This window comes from Tripterygium wilfordii, chromosome 3 (genome assembly GCF_013401445.1).
Source record: "Tripterygium wilfordii isolate XIE 37 chromosome 3, ASM1340144v1, whole genome shotgun sequence".
Taxonomy (NCBI): Eukaryota; Viridiplantae; Streptophyta; class Magnoliopsida; order Celastrales; family Celastraceae; genus Tripterygium; species Tripterygium wilfordii.
Window position 1 is genome coordinate 4,452,266 of NC_052234.1, and position 18,479 is coordinate 4,470,744.

At 39.1% G+C, this 18,479-nt stretch overlaps 1 protein-coding gene, 1 long non-coding RNA gene and 1 other non-coding gene across 4 annotated transcripts; all 3 read right to left on the reverse strand.

Moving 5' to 3' along the window:
• Positions 1–743: 743 nt before the first annotated feature.
• On the reverse strand, positions 744–861 carry LOC119995752. The gene has a single exon (XR_005467711.1). It is a non-coding gene; the product is annotated as a small nucleolar RNA Z247 (small nucleolar RNA).
• Positions 862–5,305: 4,444 nt separating this feature from the next.
• On the reverse strand, positions 5,306–7,095 carry LOC119995264. Its single transcript, XR_005467642.1, has 4 exons — positions 6,897–7,095; positions 6,708–6,782; positions 6,444–6,505; positions 5,306–5,688 (listed from the first exon to the last, which is right to left on the reverse strand). It is a non-coding gene; the product is annotated as an uncharacterized LOC119995264 (long non-coding RNA).
• A 3,814-nt stretch (positions 7,096–10,909) lies between these two features.
• LOC119988111 lies at positions 10,910–13,164 on the reverse strand. 2 transcript variants are annotated; one of them, XM_038833045.1, is made up of 2 exons: positions 11,526–13,164; positions 10,910–11,193 (listed from the first exon to the last, which is right to left on the reverse strand). In XM_038833045.1, the coding sequence occupies exons 1-2, from the start codon at positions 12,085–12,087 to the stop codon at positions 11,156–11,158; spliced, it is 600 nt and encodes a 199-aa protein (XP_038688973.1). In that variant the 5' UTR covers positions 12,088–13,164; the 3' UTR covers positions 10,910–11,155. The 2 variants fall into 2 exon arrangements, with proteins under 2 accessions (XP_038688973.1, XP_038688965.1); XM_038833037.1 differs by having other exon boundaries at positions 11,490–13,164.
• Positions 13,165–18,479: the final 5,315 nt, after the last annotated feature.

Here is an 18,479-nt window from a genome sequence, read left to right on the forward strand (position 1 = left end):
AGACCAACCATTCGTACACACCATCCTTAGTTCGACCCTGCAAAAGAACTGCCCGGGTGCGAAAATCCTTCACAAGAAAAGAGTTGGGTAAGAATTCAATTGAAGTATTATTGGACTGACAAAATTTAGATATAGATATGAGATTCTTTTGCATGGTAGGTACATAAAGAACATTATTTAATGAAAAGATGCGTGTGGGAGTAGGGAGAGATTTGGAACCAGTGTGGGTAATCGGAGAACCTATGCCATCTCCGATCATGATGTCATCAGAACCATCATAGGGAGCATGAAAAGAGAGATTGTTTAAATCAGTGGTGACATGGTGGGATGCGCCGCTGTCCAAGAGCCATGCATTGTTGTCAAGGTTGTTGGTAGTTGCCAAGTTGGCTTGCGGCTGTCAGGGAATAGGAGGTCGTGACTGCCATTGAGAAGGCCTGCGAGGAGCCGGCAGTAGTGGCTGATGAGGTTGTGACTGACGAAAAACTAGGCACTAGGGTACCATGTGACCCTGTGTTTGACACCATTGGCAACGTCCCAAATAAGGACGAGGTGGGGTTCGGTTATGAGAATGACTAAAGGAGGGTCTTGGTGATGGTAGCAGACCAGGTACCCATGGATTTCTTGGCCCTCGATTCCAGAATTCCCTGACTTGGACCGAGTATTGGTAGGATTGGCTGAAACTGGTAGTCAATTGGAGTTGGTTTGATGAGTACTCAAGGAGAGTTCTTTGTTGATCAGCTTTTCATGGAGTTTATCGAATGCGATGAGAGTGTCACGACCATTGATGATGTCAACAATGGGTTTGTAGTCATCATCAAGACCATCAAGAATCTTTTCAATAAGATCTTCATCATCCAACGGTTTGCCTAGCGCGGTAAGTGCATCAGCCAGAGTCTTGATAAATTGCATGTACTTGGTGATGGTTTGAGAGCCTTTGCTGATATTTTTTATTTGATCTTTGATATGCTTGATATGACGGTGTGTGGGCCGAGCATAGGTGTTGGCAAGAACTTGCCAGATATCAAGGGAGGGTTTTGACTGATTGATAAGAGGAATAAGAGAGGAAGATAGTGTGCCAACAAGTGCACCAAAAATTAGTTTATCTTAACGACGCCAAGTATGATATGCAGGGTTGTCGGTAGTGACATCTTTGTCCATGATTGTCTCTGGTGGTGCTGGATGTGTGTCATCAAGAAATTTGTATAAATCATAGCCGATCAAGATGGCCTCAATGTGAAGTTTCCAAGAGAGATAATTTGTAGTTGTGAGTTTGACAGAGCTATGAATTGTCACAACAATGAGAGGTTTGGAGGGTTCATGGGTATTGGGTATGATAGCTTGGGAGTCGTATTTGGCCATGGTTGAATCTGGGAAGATGAATAGAGAATGAAGAAAAATAGGAGGAAGATGATAGCCAAGAATCAAAACTTCGATACCATAAAAGAATGTGTTGAAGAAGGTAAATTCTTTCTTATTTCTTGACTGTATCGTTTGTGTAATATATAATACAAGAGACCCCATCAGGGTTGTAGACGTTACAAAACTTTTGGTAAGAAAATATTACAAGACTTAGACTAAGGAGATGAATATGTAATTGACTGAGGAGATAATCATGCATCTAATTAAGGAAGATATATACAGACTTAATGCGGTGAATAATCATGAGGAGGATTTATCTTTATCACCATTCATATGCAACACAATGGCAGCACTAGAGCAGTACAATCATAGCCCAAGCTGACAAATACTAAGATTTTCCTAAAACAGTGAGAACCTTTCAGAGAGGTAGAGAGTTCCAGGCTTCCATCGTTGTTGTGGTAGTACTCCTTGATCCTCGCTACAAGCTAGACTTAGTTCAATGTGGTTTTGAGTATTTGGAAGATGATGCTTCCAAGATTCAAGGGTTGGTGTCTCTAAGGTGAAAGATCTTTTTATTTTGCATGTGTAAAGATTATAAAAATGATATTTCAAGAGTTGTAGTACCTGATGTGGTAGCTGGTAATGAGAGTTTGGGGAATGCAAATGAGGAGGAGGCTAATGCAAATTTTGAGTTGTTTATGAGAAGGAAAAAGGAGAGAGATGTGGTTCAAATTAGGAATGAAGTTAATTAGGAATGAAGTTGATAAGTACTTATTAGAGGCGACTGAGAACCTTAAAAATCTTGGATTTATTTTGTTGGATTGGTGGAAAGAAAATCAGGTAAGGTATCCAATCTTATCCAAGATTGCTAGGGATGTATTTATTGTTCCAGTATCGAGTGTGCCTTCAGAGTCTACAGTTAGTGCTACAAAACGGGTTGTGAATCCTTTTCGAGCATGTTTGACTCCCAAAAGAGTGGTTTGCTACTTTGAGTTTGATACATGGATGACTGTACTAATAACTAATAAGGATGACTATAATAGGGGTAAAACCTAATTGTGTGCTTGTATTTTGAAACTTGCTTGATTTTGCTTGAACTTTATAGTTTCAAAGTATGAATTTTGCATTATTTTATTTCATTTTTAGTGAATCAATGGCATTGGTTTTCCTTGAGGCCCATATCTTATAAAATCATAACCTGACCGAAACCAAACCGACTTATCGGTTAACTGTATCACCAGTTTTGGTGGTTCATGGTTTGGTTTGGTTTTGGTTTCATAATATGCAAAACCGTTACTACCGGACCATGCGCAGCCCTTACTGAAGACCTATATAACTTCTTGCAGGTATATTTCTCATTTTTATTATATCTATTCTTGATACTTGAATTAAAAAAAAGTTTTTGAAATTCACTAATTTTTCATGGCAAAAATATATATTTGGTCCCTCAACTATACCCTTGATTTCATTTTTGCTCTTAAAATCGTCCCTCAACTATTCAAAGGTACCTCATTCGTCCCTCAAATGATTTCGACATCAGAAGAAAAATCATACGTGGCATCCCAGTTGACGTAATTTTTACACATGTCATCTCACTTGGCTTAAATTTTACATCTATCACCTCACAAAACCCCAAAATACCTAACTATTCAAAATCCCAAACTATTGTGTTGCATAGTTTAAGTACTAAAAATGCTAGATATTAATAGCCTAACCCCTAAAATTGTTTACGTTTGTCAAAGTTTGCCAATTAGGATTACTCCGATACGCCAAATAGATGTCACATTGGATTTTTCCGGCTACTCTCTCACTTGAAAGACGAGATAGATTCATTTCAATAGTTGAAGGACGAAGTTAAGAGCAAAAAAAGTTTAAGGACGAAATTGTAATTAGTGATATAGCTGAGGGACTAAAATGCTATATTTTGCCAATTTTTCATCAATGACAACAATTCTTTCAAGATCGGCTTGATTTTGCTCAAAATGATTTCTATATAACTGAACAATCTTATGCTGACCATTTTGCTTTTGCCATAGCTTCTCGAATACTCCAATGAAATGAAGCAAAAGAAGGAATTCATATAAACCTTTAGGCACATTGTTTTTTGTCTCATGTCAAAATATTAAGTTTTATTACTTGCTTATTTTATTATATTTGTTCAACCCTTTAACCTCGACAAAAGGGTACTTTTCATTCCCCAACTATTGGTCAGGTTTCATTTTAGTCCCTTAGCTTTTTTTTTCTCCCCTTTTTGTCCCCCAACTATGGAAAAGTTCATCGTTTGTCCCTCGAATAAATCCAGTGACGGAAAAATACAACATGGCATCCTATTGTTCGTTAGATTAGATTTCTCCGACGTGCGATATAGCTGCCACGTAAACATTTTTCAACCCCAATCTCATTTGAATGACGAAAATGGTATTTTCCAATAGTTGAGGGATGAAAATGGGAGAAAAAAAACTTAGGGACGAAAATGAAACTCGTCTCATAGTTGAGTAAAGAAAAGTATCTTTATGCCCTTAGGGCTCACCATTTGCCCCGCGGGCCTAGGCCCGGCCCGAAAGTAGACCGGGCCTGGGCTCCATTTTTTGGGCCGGGCCCTACCCGAAGCCCGACACCTCGGGCCAATTTTGGCCCTGCCCGAGCCCGAGCCCGAGCCCGACCCAAGCCCGACAGTATTTATTTTTATATGTACATGATATGTATATATTTACAGACACATACATACATATATACACACACACAGACAGTGCACACTGTCTCTGTGCGTGTGTGTATATAAGTATGTGTGTGTATGTATGTATATATATATGCATATATATCTACATATTATGTACATATAAAAATAATTAATGTATATATATACACAAATGCAAGGTCTGTGTATTTGTGTATATATATACATATGCAGACTGTCTGCATATATATACATACATATATACATACACACACATATATATGTATATATGTATAAATAATATATAATATATGTGTATATATATATATATATATATATATATTATTGCAATGTATGTGTATATATATATACACATAATATGCATATATTTCACTCTATAAAATATTGTTCAATTGTATAAAAATTAAAGTACAATTATGGCATTAATCAATTATAAGTAGGGATGACAATTTATCCCCGCCCCAATCCGACCCGACCCGCCCCGCGAGAATTTAATCTCCAAAACCCTAAAGGCCCTAAACTCTAAACTCCAAAACCCAAAACCCCTAAACCCTAAAAGCCCTAAACCCTTAAGCCTAAAGACCCTAAACCCTAAATGCCCTAAACCCTAAAAATCTTAAATCCTAAACCCTAAACCTAAGCACTAACCCTAAAGCCATAATATGACCATCTACTCATAAATGTTGATAAAATCTTAAGACCCTAAGATTTTATAAAATAAGTATAAAATTAAACTATTTAAAACTATAGATGTGTATAATATAAAATTTAAAATCAATACTCATTAGGTAAAACTAAAATTATTTAATTGCGTTAAAAATATAACATGTGGTATGTAAAGATAATAATTTAATTAGTTGACTAGTATAACATGAAAGTAGCGTTGACTTGTTGGTTAGTTCATTACTCTCATATCTAAAAGTCCCAAGTTCGAATCCTATGATGAACAATTTAATTTTATAATTTCCAAAGAGAATGAATAGTAACGGGCCGTGGGAGCCTAACCAGAGCCCGAGCCCGAAACCCGAGCTTTATGGGCCTGGGCCTCATATTCTCAGTTTGGCCCGGCCCGAGCCCGACCCGAGGCCCGAAGAAATAAATTGGGCCCGGGCCGGGGCTGGGCCTGGGCCCAAAAAAGTCCGATGCCAAGCCCTATTTGCCCTTTAACGTCACATGGTCTCTGTTACGCCCTAACCCTCGGAGCGTGAGGAAAATGAGAAAGTCACACAACAACACCACACACAACAATAAAACAAGAAGAAAATCGGACAACATCTCCCCATAAATTGGAGAATGTCATCCTACACGTAGATAGAAAATCCAAAAATAGCATAATATCCAAACATAACCCAAACATAATCCAACATCAAAAAACAATCCAATTCAAGACCCTCAGGGCCTACAGGCCACAACCACCTCCATACTACCCAACACAGGAGTCCCAATAATCCGGAGCACCCTCTTGGTTATCCAACATAAATCCAGAGGAAACAATCTCATAATACATAAATATGTATTCAATCAAATAAAAGACACCCAAAGTCCAAAATATAAGTCAATCATCCGCTCATGCCACCATGATCACGCCCCTTCCTATTGATATGGAGGACCTACATTAGAAGCAGACTCACCTGAAAGGATAAGAAAGGAGGGTATGAGCTAAATGCCCAGTAGTGATAAAAATAGAGTATAAATAAAGGCTGAAGTTTCAAGAAAGTAAATGCACCAAATGTCAATGATAAAATATGCACCCGGACCATCCAACCAAACCTCCAAACTCACCTCCAATGATCAACCAGCAGCAGCTCATCATTCTCAAGCATTTACAGGCACCAGAATATCCAAAACACTGATAAATACTTGAGAATGTCAAATATTAGGCACAAGAGTCCCGATCACATTGAGCACCCTCTTCTCCTAATATCCGGCTCAAGAGTCCCAATCACATGGAGCACCCTCTTGGCCAAAAATCACATATACATAAATCCGACACAAGAGTCCTGAACATATGGAGCACCCTGTTGGCCCAAATACCATAGTAACCCCCAATTCACCAACACCAGACGTGAAACGCCCGAGTCCATACATGCCACTAATAATGCACAAAAAATAAATGCAATGTCTACATACATCAACATTTCATGAAGAGCATTTTCAAACATGTCAATCAAGCTTGACATTTCCAAGGTTTAATGTACAATGAATAATCAATTATAGAGATAGCAAATACTAGGAATAAAATCAAGGCTCAACCCTCTTTGGAACAAACAAAGAGCAGCCCAAATGAACTTACTAAACCTAACAATAATATGATATCCAAGAAGAGAAAATTCAAGGTACTTTTACGGAATTTGAAGAATCCAACAAAAATGGGAAAAATCCCTACCTCAAAGTGAATTGTAAGCCCTTACCACAAAAGCAACGTATACTCCACGTAAATTCACTAACCTATTCAATAAAATAAGCTTCATTAAATTTTCATATTACTCAGCCCATTCAAGTCTCACATTCCATATTCTATAATCCAACCCATTTCTAAATATTCACATTCTACCTTAATTTTTCAATGTTAAACCATTAAAATTCTATCACAATATTATTGTCATCCTAACCAAATTTTAATTAGAACAATTTGATCAAGAAATCTTACCTTGAAACTTGTTAGTTTAACCAAATCAAGAAAACATAGTCTACTCTTGAATTGGTTCAAGAATCACATTTGAACCTAATAATATAGGAAGATTAGAGCCTAATTTCGAGTTATTGTACAAAGAAAACTCTCTTTGAATCAAAATCTCCAAAACCCATTAAACCCGCAACCCTAGATTCAAAGATTTACCTTAATTCTTCTCTTTTATTTAGACAAGTGAAGTGTGGGTGTAGTTTCAACTTTGGAGAACCCTTGAACGGCCAGAAAACTCACCGAAATGTCGCCAGAAGTGGCTGCCGAAGGTGGTGGAGAGAAAAAGGAAAGACAACCCTTTTGTCTTTTTGTAAAAATGAGAATCGGGTGCTACTGCACCCTTTTCTCTTCTATTATTTACTTATTTTTTTTAAATCTTTCTATTTGTTTTTCTTTTAAATTGTGAGAATCGGCCAATCGGGTGCTACTGCACCCTTTTCTCTTCATTCATTTTTTTAATTAAATCTCAATATTTTCCCATTTTCTACTTTTGACCCTAAATTGATTTTTTTAAATATCCTTTAAACCCTTTTGAAATTTCTTTCTACCCTCATTTTTATTTATTTCATAAACTAAGTCCCTATTTATTTTTATTTTTATTTTATTTTTATCTTCTTTTATAGAGACGGGGTATTACAGTCTCACCATTGATAATGGACTGACAAATCCTAAAATCCAGCATGCAACAATACTCTTTTTTGAGAAGATCAATGATTTAATAACTATAATAACTAAAAATAGGTTTTTGAAGCTGGTCATATGATTCCAATGGATCAACCAAACGTTACTTTACACATGATGCATAATTGGATGCAAGAGGAAGTCAAGTGATATGGCCTTTATCAACTTGCTATTTTCTTTTGCATTGCAATGTTCTTACGCACTTTTGTTTGTAATAATTATGGAGCATAGTTTTGAGACTCAAACCGGCCTACTGGTTGAATCGTGAGACCCATGAACCAAAGGTCTTCATGGGCCGTTTCATACAATCAAACCGTTTAAGCATTGAGCCATCGTAAACCATGATTTAAACCGTAAAAACAGTCAAACGTGAATCGTCCGGTTTGCTAAAAACTTGTTGGTTCGTAGAATTAGCTTAACTACACAACTTTTTTTATTACTAAAAGCCCCAAAAGCGCACCCATCATTTGGGAGGCTCGCACAGATTGTAGCTTGACAAAAACTACAGGTTTTACAGAAAAGTTCTCAAGTGATCAATTGAGATTTCTTTCCATTGTTGGACAAAAAGCAGCTTTTCAAAAGCTCTAGGTTTTTCATTTTTTAAACAAACTTATTAATTTTATATTCTTATATATATTGAAAACAGAGATGAAATTGTATGTGCGTATATCATTCCGAAAGAGTATACAAGAGTATATATACAACAACTCATGAGAAGACCAAACTACCCTTCAAGACTAAAAATACTAAATATATACATCTCTAACACCCCCCCTCAAACTCAAGGTGGGTCAAACACCGAGAGTTTGCCAATGAGAAGCTGATGACGAGAAACAGTGTGAGACTTCGTGAAGAAATCAGCCAATTGTGCAGCAGAATAAGTGAAAGGTAGGGAAAGAACATTCGACAGAAACTGCTCACGAACAAAATGACAATCAATCTCAATGTGTTTCGTCCTCTCGTGAAAAACAGGATTGCAAGCAATATGAATAGCACTCCTGTTGTCACAATGCATCGGTGTTGGTCCAGGAATATGGACACCCAAGTGACTAAGGAGACGACGAAGATGAACAATCTCCTTAGCGGTAGTGGCCATAGCACGATATTCTGCCTCAGTGCTCGAAAGAGATACTACATTCTGTTTCTTGCTACGCCAAGATATAAGAGAGTCACCAAGAAACACACAGTAGCCTGTAATAGAGCGACGAGAAGTAGGATCACCTGCCCAATCAGAATCTGAGTAGGCCTGAAGAGTGAGAGACGAAGATGATGATAAGAACAGGGACCGAGTCATAGTCCCACTGAGATACCTGAGAATCCGGAGAAGAGCACCATAGTGAACTGAGCTGGGAGCAGACATAAACTGACTCACAATACTCACAGCATGAGCAATATCCGGACGAGTGATGCATAGGTACACAAGCTGACCAACAATCTGCCTGTAGCGAGTCGGATCAGGAAGAGGCTGACCATCAGTCGGCCGGAGCTTCACATTAAGCTCAAGAGGAGTGTCAACACTGTGAGTATCTGAGAGAGCAGCCCGACTAAGAATGTCGGAGAGATACTTCTGCTGGGACAGCAGAATGCCATGATCAGAACGAGTAATCTCAATGCCAAGAAAATACCGGAGAGATCCAAGATCTTTCATTCGGAACTGAGACTGAAGATGTTGCTGAAGATACTGAATGGCAGCGGTATCATCACCTGTAATGATCATATCATCCACATACAACAACAGAATCGCTCGCCCCTGAGGGGATGACCAGACAAAGAGAGAGTGATCCTGAGAGCTCTCAATAAATCCAACCTGAGTCACCACCTGACGAAATCGCTCAAACCAAGCCCGAGGGGCTTGTTTGAGACCATAGATAGCCCGGCGAAGGCGACAAACATGCTGAGGAGGAGTGCGAAGTCCGAGAGGGGGCTGCATGTAGACGATCTCTGAAAGATCGCCATTGAGAAAGGCATTCTTCACATCCATCTGAAGAAGAGGCCACCGACTAACGGCAGCAACGGCCAATAAAGTGCGAACTGTAGTCATCTGAGCAACAGGAGCAAATGTCTCATCATAATCAATACCATGTACCTGAGAAAAACCTCTAGCAACAAGACGAGCCTTATAGCGCTCAATAGACCCATCAGGGCGACGTTTAACCCGATAAATCCATTTGCAGCCAATAGGCCTAACACCAGCAGGAAGAGGAACCACATCCCAAGTCCGAGTCTCCCTAAAAGCCTCAAACTCCTCTGCCATAGCCTGCTGCCACTGAACTAACTGAGAGGCCTCACTGTATGATGTAGGCTCAGACTCCGAATGAAGAGCAGTAAGAAAAGCAGTAAACTGTGGAGCATAAGTAGAAACAGAACTATAACCATACCTCTCCACAGGACGTCGCTCGCGCTGAGGATAGCGAGGAGCAGGAGGATCCATACTAGCAGGGGATGTACAGGTAACCGAGGAGGGTGAGGTAGGATCAGGACTAGCAGATGGGACATAGTCAAGATCACGGGTGTAGTGAAGAGGATAAGGGGTAATACCAGATGAAAGTGGAGGAGATGAAGGATCAGGCTCAATGGGATCCGGTGTGGTGTGAACAGGATCAGGTGCAGAAGATGAGGAGGAAGATGGAGGATCAGGCTCAGTGGGAGCAGAATCCGAGGGAGTGGAAGAAATAGGAATATCTAGAATGGATGTAGAGGAAACAGGAGGAGGGGAAGGAGAAATGTCAGGAATGGGTGAGGGCGGAAGCGTAAGAAAGGTAAGATCCTGAGGTGTCGAGGAGAAATAAGGAACATCCTTAAGAAATAAGACATGACGAGAGATACGGACGCGCCAAGTCAAGGGATCATAACAACGATAACCCTTGTGTTCAGCACTGATACCGAGGAGAACACATTTGGCAGAAACAGGGGACAATTTGGAACGCTCAGGAGGAGGTAAGAGGACAAAACAAGTGCAGCCAAATGTGCGAAGACGAGAGTAGTCAGGTGAGGAGCTGAATAGCCGCTCATAAGGAGAGATACGACCAGGCAGAACTGAAGAGGGAGTAATGTTGATTAGATTTACTGAAGTGAGAACAGCCTCAGCCCAGTAAGAACGAGGCACAGAAGCAGAAAGGAGAAGTGCCCGAGTAGTCTCTAGAATGTGTCGATGCTTCCTCTCAGCAACGCCATTTTGCTCATGCGTGTGAGGACATGAGTGCTGGAAAATGGTACCGTGAGAGGAGACCAACGAGCGCATACTAGAAGACAAGTACTCAAGAGCACAATCAGAACGGAGCGTCTTGATGCGACGATTGAACTGAGTGAAAATCATAGTGGTAAACCGGTCATACACATCGAGAATCTCAGAGCGATGCTGTAAGAGATAGACCCAAGTATAGCGAGTAAAGTCATCAATAAAGGAAACATAATAACGATAACCACAAATAGAAGGGAGAGGTGCAGGGCCCCAAATGTCTGAATGTAATAGATCAAAAACGCTAGAAGTTTGGGATACACTGGGGGAAAAGGGGAGTGCTGTAGCTTTAGCAAGCTTACAACCAAGACAAGGACTCAAAGCAGAAAAGGAACTACGACCGAGAGCTCCAGACAAGGAGAGACTCTTCAGTCGCGACTCAGAAATATGACCTAATCGTCTATGCCAGATATCAGGAGTAGGAGAGGCAAGACCGCAAAAACTGGGACGCAAGGAGGGAAGGTGGAGAGACTGGAGATGATAGAGACCACCCACTCTACGACCACTGCCAATCACCCGGCTGGTAGACGGATCCTGCACACGACAAGAAGAAGGCGTGAATAAAACATCATAGCCAAAATCACATATACCACCAACTGAAATAAGATTCATGCTCAACTGAGGAGCATGAAGAACAGAGGGTAGAGAGAGATGGTCTGAGGGCTCTGAGGTGGTAGTAATAGAGCCAGCCTGAGAGACTCTCAATGGAGAACCATCAGCAGTGTAAATAGAGGGAATAGGAGGTGTGGGACTACAATCAGTCAACAGTGAGGCATCAGAGGTCATATGATGAGAGGCCCCCGAGTCAAAAATCCAAGTACTAGACATACCAGTGGCTGAGAAAGCAGAGGGTGCTGGAGTGCTACCAGTGCTGGTGGGAGCAGTCATCTGCTCAAGACGCTGCTGATACTGCTGGAACTGTTGAAACTGTTGAATATCAATAGGAGACATAGCAGAAGCAGGAGAAGGAAGTGCAGGAGTAACAACCGCAACAATAGGAGTGGAGGCACGGCGACCACGACCACGAGGTCCAACACGACGCTCGGGGTGAAGCTTCCAACAGTCAGCCACAGTATGACCTGGCCGCAGGCAATGAGTGCAAGAAGAACGACCAGATGAAGGTGAAGGAGCTGTGGAAATACCAGAGGGTGCCGCAGCAAGAACACCAGAGAAACTAGAGGGTGCGGGAGGTGGCCTAACACCACCTAGCAGGTGCAGACGAGTCTCCTCTGCAACCAACTCAGCAACTGCAATCTCAAGACTGGGAGATGGGTCACGATGTATAAGCTGACCAACTAGAGAACCAAACTCAGGGCGGAGAGCCATCATAAACTCATACATATGACGCATATCCCAAAAGGCCACATGAGTAGCAATATGACTGTCAGCAGGGAGAAAGGCCTCCAACTCACGCCAAAAACCACGCATGTGCTGATAGAACTACTGGATAGACCTATCATCCTGACGAGCAGCAGCAGCCTGAGTAAGAAGAGAATACTGACGAGCCCCACTGCACTCAACAAAACAAGCAGTAAGAGACCTCCAAACCACATGGGCAGATCGAGTAACCAGATCAGGTCGAAGAGTCGGGTCGAGAGACTCAATGAGATAACTGGAGACTCGATTAGTCCGAAGACTCCAAGCAGCTAAAACATCATCAGAACAATCAACGGGTGGACCATCCGTGAGATAAGATAAGAGCCCACGGCCAAACAAGGCATTACGAACCGTGGCACTCCAGGTAGGCCAATCACTAGCAACGCTGAGCCGAAAATCAGTCGAAGTGGGAAGAAAATCCCGAGGAAGTTCAGAGATGGTCAAGCCAACAGTCGTCGAGGAGGATGAGAGTGACGTAGCAACAGCCGAACTCGACTGAGACTGAGTGGCGGAGGAACCAGTCCCCGACAAGGGAGGAAAATCACCGCCAAGAGTTGCCATCAACACAAACTACAATTTCAGAAATCTGTAGGGACTAAACTGTAAGTTCAGAAAGCTGGAGGGCCAAACTGTAATGGTAAAAAAAAATTGGAGGGACCAAACTGAAAATTCAGAAATCGGGTGGGCCAAACTGCAATGTTAAAAATATTGAGGGACCAAACTATAAATTCAAAAAAAACTGGAGGACCAAACTGTAAATTCAAAAATCGGGAGGAACAAACTGTAAATTCAAAAATCTGGAGGACCAAACTGTAAAGTCAGAAAGCTGGAGGGCCAAATTGCAAATTTTAAAAAAATAACATCTGGAGCTGGTTCGATCCAACATTGTCAGCCGCCACAATCAGTACCTGCCTTCCGTCGTCCTAGAATTTATACCTTTCAGGTGGCTTTTGTTTGAATCTCAAGAGGGTCGAATGAGAACCAGAGATGGTGCATAAACCCTCCAAGGCCGACAAGAAGCTCTCCTATGATGCAAAGCTGTGCAGATCTGGAGAGATCATCCAGAGATGGTGCATAAACCCTCCAGGGCAGACAAGAAGCTCGCTTATGATGTGAAGCTCTACAGATCTGGACAGACCAAATAGATCTTGTGCATGAGGAGAGTGATCTCGCCGAAGAAAAAAAAGGTAGAGTGCGGTGGCAAACGGCAGTGAACTCGCCGGAGAAGAAGAGGGCCGCCGCACGAAAGAGAAAAAAAAAACTAGCTCGATACCATGAAAACAGAGATGAAATTGTATGTGCGTATATCATTCCGAAAGAGTATACAAGAGTATATATACAACAACTCATGAGAAGACCAAACTACCCTTCAAGACTAAAAATACTAAATATATACATCTCTAACATATATATTCGGTAGCGCTACGTATCCCTAACAAATTCAGCCATAATCAGTCATAACATGTAATTAGATAACGTAATACTGTTATAGCCGGTTATGGATGAAAATGTTAGAGATATAAGTCATTTTTGATATATATTATATAGTATATATACTAAATTACTAATTAGTATATTACTATATAGCTAAATATTTATTATTTGATTATTTAAAAACCTAGGGTTCAACCGGTATCGTAACGATTGAATCTTGAAAATCTTGAACCTTCAGCTTTGACGATTCAATACACAGATCGTTTTAAAAACTATGATATGGAGTACTTGTTGGATCCTATTGATCTTAATTTAAAGAGCAAGAGAATACACTTATGGACATGATTAAGCTTGATTAAAAATTTTCAATTTTGAAATAATTTAATTCAATTAAACATATTTCATAATCATATTGATTTTATTTAAAATTACATAAAATTTCCATGTCAATCTCTATATGAGGAATATTCTTATGATTTTGAATGATTATTACTGCTAAACTATTTTGCTAGTCAATGACTTAATTGCTAATATTCTTGTGATGATTTGGAATGATAATTGCTACAAAACTAAACTGTTGTTCCAACCTTAATTGTTTGGCAATATCAGGAACATTAGAGCTTGTCAATTTGGTGAAGACCATACGCTCTAGAAAATGTCATATAATTGGCATTTGGTCGATGATTGAACCTTTTGGTTTAATTTTCTGTCGTCACCTTCCCATAATTAACACAGAATGGATAAGTCACCTTCGTAAGTTGACCCAAAGAGTGAAGTTCTTTTTAATTAATGGACATGTTGTAACGGTAACTATATATATATATATTGAAAAGGGTTTAACCCAACACTTCATTCCATAATAATAAATGTTGTGCTTAGCACCATGATAGTAGCTTAGGAATTTACAAACCCTAACAAACGCCAGACTAACACCCAAAATGTACCCAAATAACTATGTCTTGGGATAAACCCAAACAGATTAAACAAAAATAGTAAGCAAAAATAACACACATGGATTAGATCAATATTCTTGGCTTCCCCTTCATCAAGAAAGACTTATCTCCACCAGATCTAGGAGCCCCATCATTGTGCACCAAATATGTGTAGCTGGAACACACCAAAAGAACCGGTGTTGTAATACCTTGTACTTTTAGAGTCCTTGTAGAATTGACACGTGGTAAGTACGTATCTATTTGAGTTGGGTAGATAACTTTGAATAGTCAAATTTGAGGTTTAAAAATTACTAGAAATTAATACCGAGTGACTTGGGGGTGTCCGAGTAGTCTTAAGTGACTTTTGTTTAAAACATGTGCAACTAATAAGCCGTCCGGACAACTCACTAAAATATGCACTCGTGAATGCTTCTAAAAGACCCATTTCGTGATTTTATGTTAGAAACTCAAACCTAGACACTTCTAAACCTCATTTTCTCTTAAAAATCCTTCTTCTAAGCTTATGAAACAAGGTAAGGTTATTCTAACATGAGTTTTTTTTCAAATGGATTATGAATTCCGTCTCTCTAAGTTATATGATTCCATTCTTTCTCTCTTTTGTCAATTTTCAAGATTTGAACCCAAACTCGAATCCTTGTGTTCTTGGATATTTGGAGGCCTAAAGGAAGCTTGAATCCCTTCCTTTTATTTGGTTCTACACCCTTGGTAAGTCTCTTTAACCTAAAAGCTTGAAATTAGGGATTTGGGTGATTTGAGATTTTAGGGTTACGGGTATTTCGGGATTTTTGGGTTTGAATCAATTATCATACGTTGCTAATGTTAAATTTTGTTTTTTTTTTATGGAAAATTGACTCAATGGATAGTACTTGGAAAGCGTTGGTGCGCATGTGGGTCGATGTGGTGATTTTAGGTAAAACACAAAGGATGAGAGGTAGGAGATTTTTTTTTATCTTTGGACTCTTAAGCTTCAATAATGTTGCTGTTGCTTATTCTTCAGGTGGTGATCCTTGTGTAAACCACTCATTGTTTGGCTATAAGTGAATTCCTTGAATACATGGTTCGCATTGGCTTGGTGTTTTAAATGGACATGGTATATTGTTCTTGGACTTCTAATTTATTTAATTTCTAATCCTTGGGGTATTTTGATCATCGATATTTTTGGACCCTTCCTTGGTGTATTAGGGATTGTTGAACTCATTGTCTTCCTTTAATTAGATTGCTAGAGTTGTTTGCAAAATCTTGGACTCATTCTTATAATTGCTGTCTGTGGTCTCTTCCTTGGAGTTTGTTGAGCTCCCGATTGATGAACAATCTTGATTCCTCCCATAGAAGAAGGTGGTACATGCAAGTATGGTTTGATATGATACACAGGTTTTAAATCCACGCATACAATGAAATTATAGTATATATATATATATATGTAACATTCGATTTTCCTGGGCTCAATAGGGTATGGACCTAGCTGGGCCTAGGAAGATAGAGTTGTGCAGACTTGTAAGTGATAGGAATAGTATGCTAAACGCCATTATTTTATGTAATATTCAAACTCGATTTATTTATTTGAATAAAATATATTTAACATGTAATATGAGAAATGAAATATTGACATTAGTGTCTTTTATTCTATATAGTATATGAATTGGTGTGTAGAGTCTAAGCTTGCACACAGAAGATCAATTCATAAGTTCCTATTGAATATAAATAAGCTTGAACTTATTATACCTATCCTGGTTACAGAGTGCGACAAAGCTTGAACTTATTATACCAGTACACTCGGAGTGTATTGATCAGGACTACGTGTGAGTCAAGTTTCCCAGTCTGACTATATGGAAAGTTGTACACTCACATAGACGTTATAGAATTGTTCATATTCTTAATTTATTAACGATTATTAGTACATGTGCATTTAATGTACGGGACTTTGATTTACTAAAGGGTGAGGTCTTTTTGTACAGGCCAACAAACACCAAGTGAGTTGGGTCACCGTATTAAATGTACGATGGAAAATAATCTGTTAATAAAATTTTTGTCCAATTATGGATTGATGATACCCTCTTGAGAATGCTTATAGGATTTGAGATTGTGTAAAAACCCTGCAGGTGGATTTTAATTAATCCGATACATTCAAATAAGTTAAGCGGCAACTCAAGGAAATATTTGAAGATGTCAATTAAATATTATATGTCAGTGGCATATTTAATTGACGGGCATCTGTAACTTAACGCGAGGAATTTTATGAACAAGTATAACGAAAGGCTCAGATTTAATTTGAGATAAAACGGGGAGTGCAATTATAATATTTTTGTGGAATATATTATAATTTATGAATTATAATTATGTCCATGGGTTTGGACTGATAAATAATTTTATTAGGAAGCCCATGTTTTATTTTTCCTAGTTGGTCCCCACAGTAGCCCAGAAGCGCAATACTAGAAGATACAGAAAAACCAAAACAGATTGGAATTAGGAGAGGGAGAGCGATAGGCGCTGGCCCCTAGGTGTGTTTTGTTTCGTAAGTTTTGAGACACCAATTGACCTCTCTACTCTCTAATCATTTGCACTAGTTTTGGTTTGTGTTCTTTAGGTTTTTAGAGAAAGGATACCACCCTCTCAATCTAAGTTTGGGAATTGGTGCATACGGTGGAAGATCCGCAGGTTTGAGCTTAGTATCAAACTCGCTGACTCCATCCTTCATTCCTGATTATTAGAGATCAAATCAGAGAGATCTCAAGGTAAATAATCTACTTGCAATTAATTGATATATGGTTTATGCCATGGTGATTAGTATTTGATAAGAAATTTTTGAAACTTGTCTAGCTATCGTTATGCCTATGAGGTCCTTATACGCTTTCGCGAGTTCCATGTTTCCAACAATTGGTATCGGAGGCGGTCATAGATACGTAATCGATGCTAAACAAAATAAAAAAATTATCAAATTTAATTTGTTAGCATAATCTATGTTCTTCGGTTTTATTGCTAACTTGTTTTTGCGGGTTGAAATGCTGCTGCCAGCACAGGTAGTTGCTCTCAGCTGTTGTAGCGCATTGGACAGCAGGCGGTCACTGTCGGAAGCTGCCGGATAGATGTGGGTGGTAGGGGGCAGATTGGGCAGTGGCTACGGGGCAGTCCAGGCAGTAGTGTTTCGAGTGGTTTCCAAACAGGAATTCCTAATCGAGTAAAGATTCGGGCTTGATTGAAGATCATGATAGCTTGGACTCTTGATTGATTTGGTTTCCTATTTTAACTATGTCTCCTATTTTAATTGCATGTATGATTGTAATTAAACGCCATTCTAGATTAAGATTCCTATTTATTTATGGATGTTATCTAAATATGGAAATTAAAATACTAATCACCCGAAAATAAAATATTAAGTGGGAGAAGGGCTACACATCACCCTACGGTCTCCATCATTGGTTCAAAGAAAAATATGTAATGATAAAATTCGGAAAGTTGAGATATTAAATGTGACTACGATATTATTTTGGGAAAATCCGTTTTTAACTTAAAATTCTTTTCGGAACCAAAGTGTGCAATTCTGACATGCATTTAAGTATTCTAATTTATGATTAACAATGCAATGTCTAGAAAGTTCTGTCGAGGATTGAGATTACTTAATTACTCACCGTTTTTCGGAAAGCACCCTCTTTCCTGGGAATGACCTGGTTGCTAGATTTATTAATCGTTAAATTGAAAACCTATGGTGCTACGATAACGGTTTCACTTCATGGAGAAAATCTGTAACGAATCTCAATTTTGGGCAATGATACCAAAATGCGTAAATTCCGGTCAATGTATTTTTTAAGATATCTCTATTGCAGGAGTTTTGGAATTACAGAAATAGAAAATTTAATAGAGATGTAATTGAAAATATGTGTTGGCTTAAACCTTCCTCCCTATTGAAAATTTTGACTACAGATATCTCGGATTTTTATTTTTCTTGATATTCATAATGGGTAGTCATTTATTATAAAATTATTTTCCTATCGGAATAAATTTTATGAAAATGGTGTTTTATGAAGATGGTGAGATTATGATCAAGTGATGGTTATACAC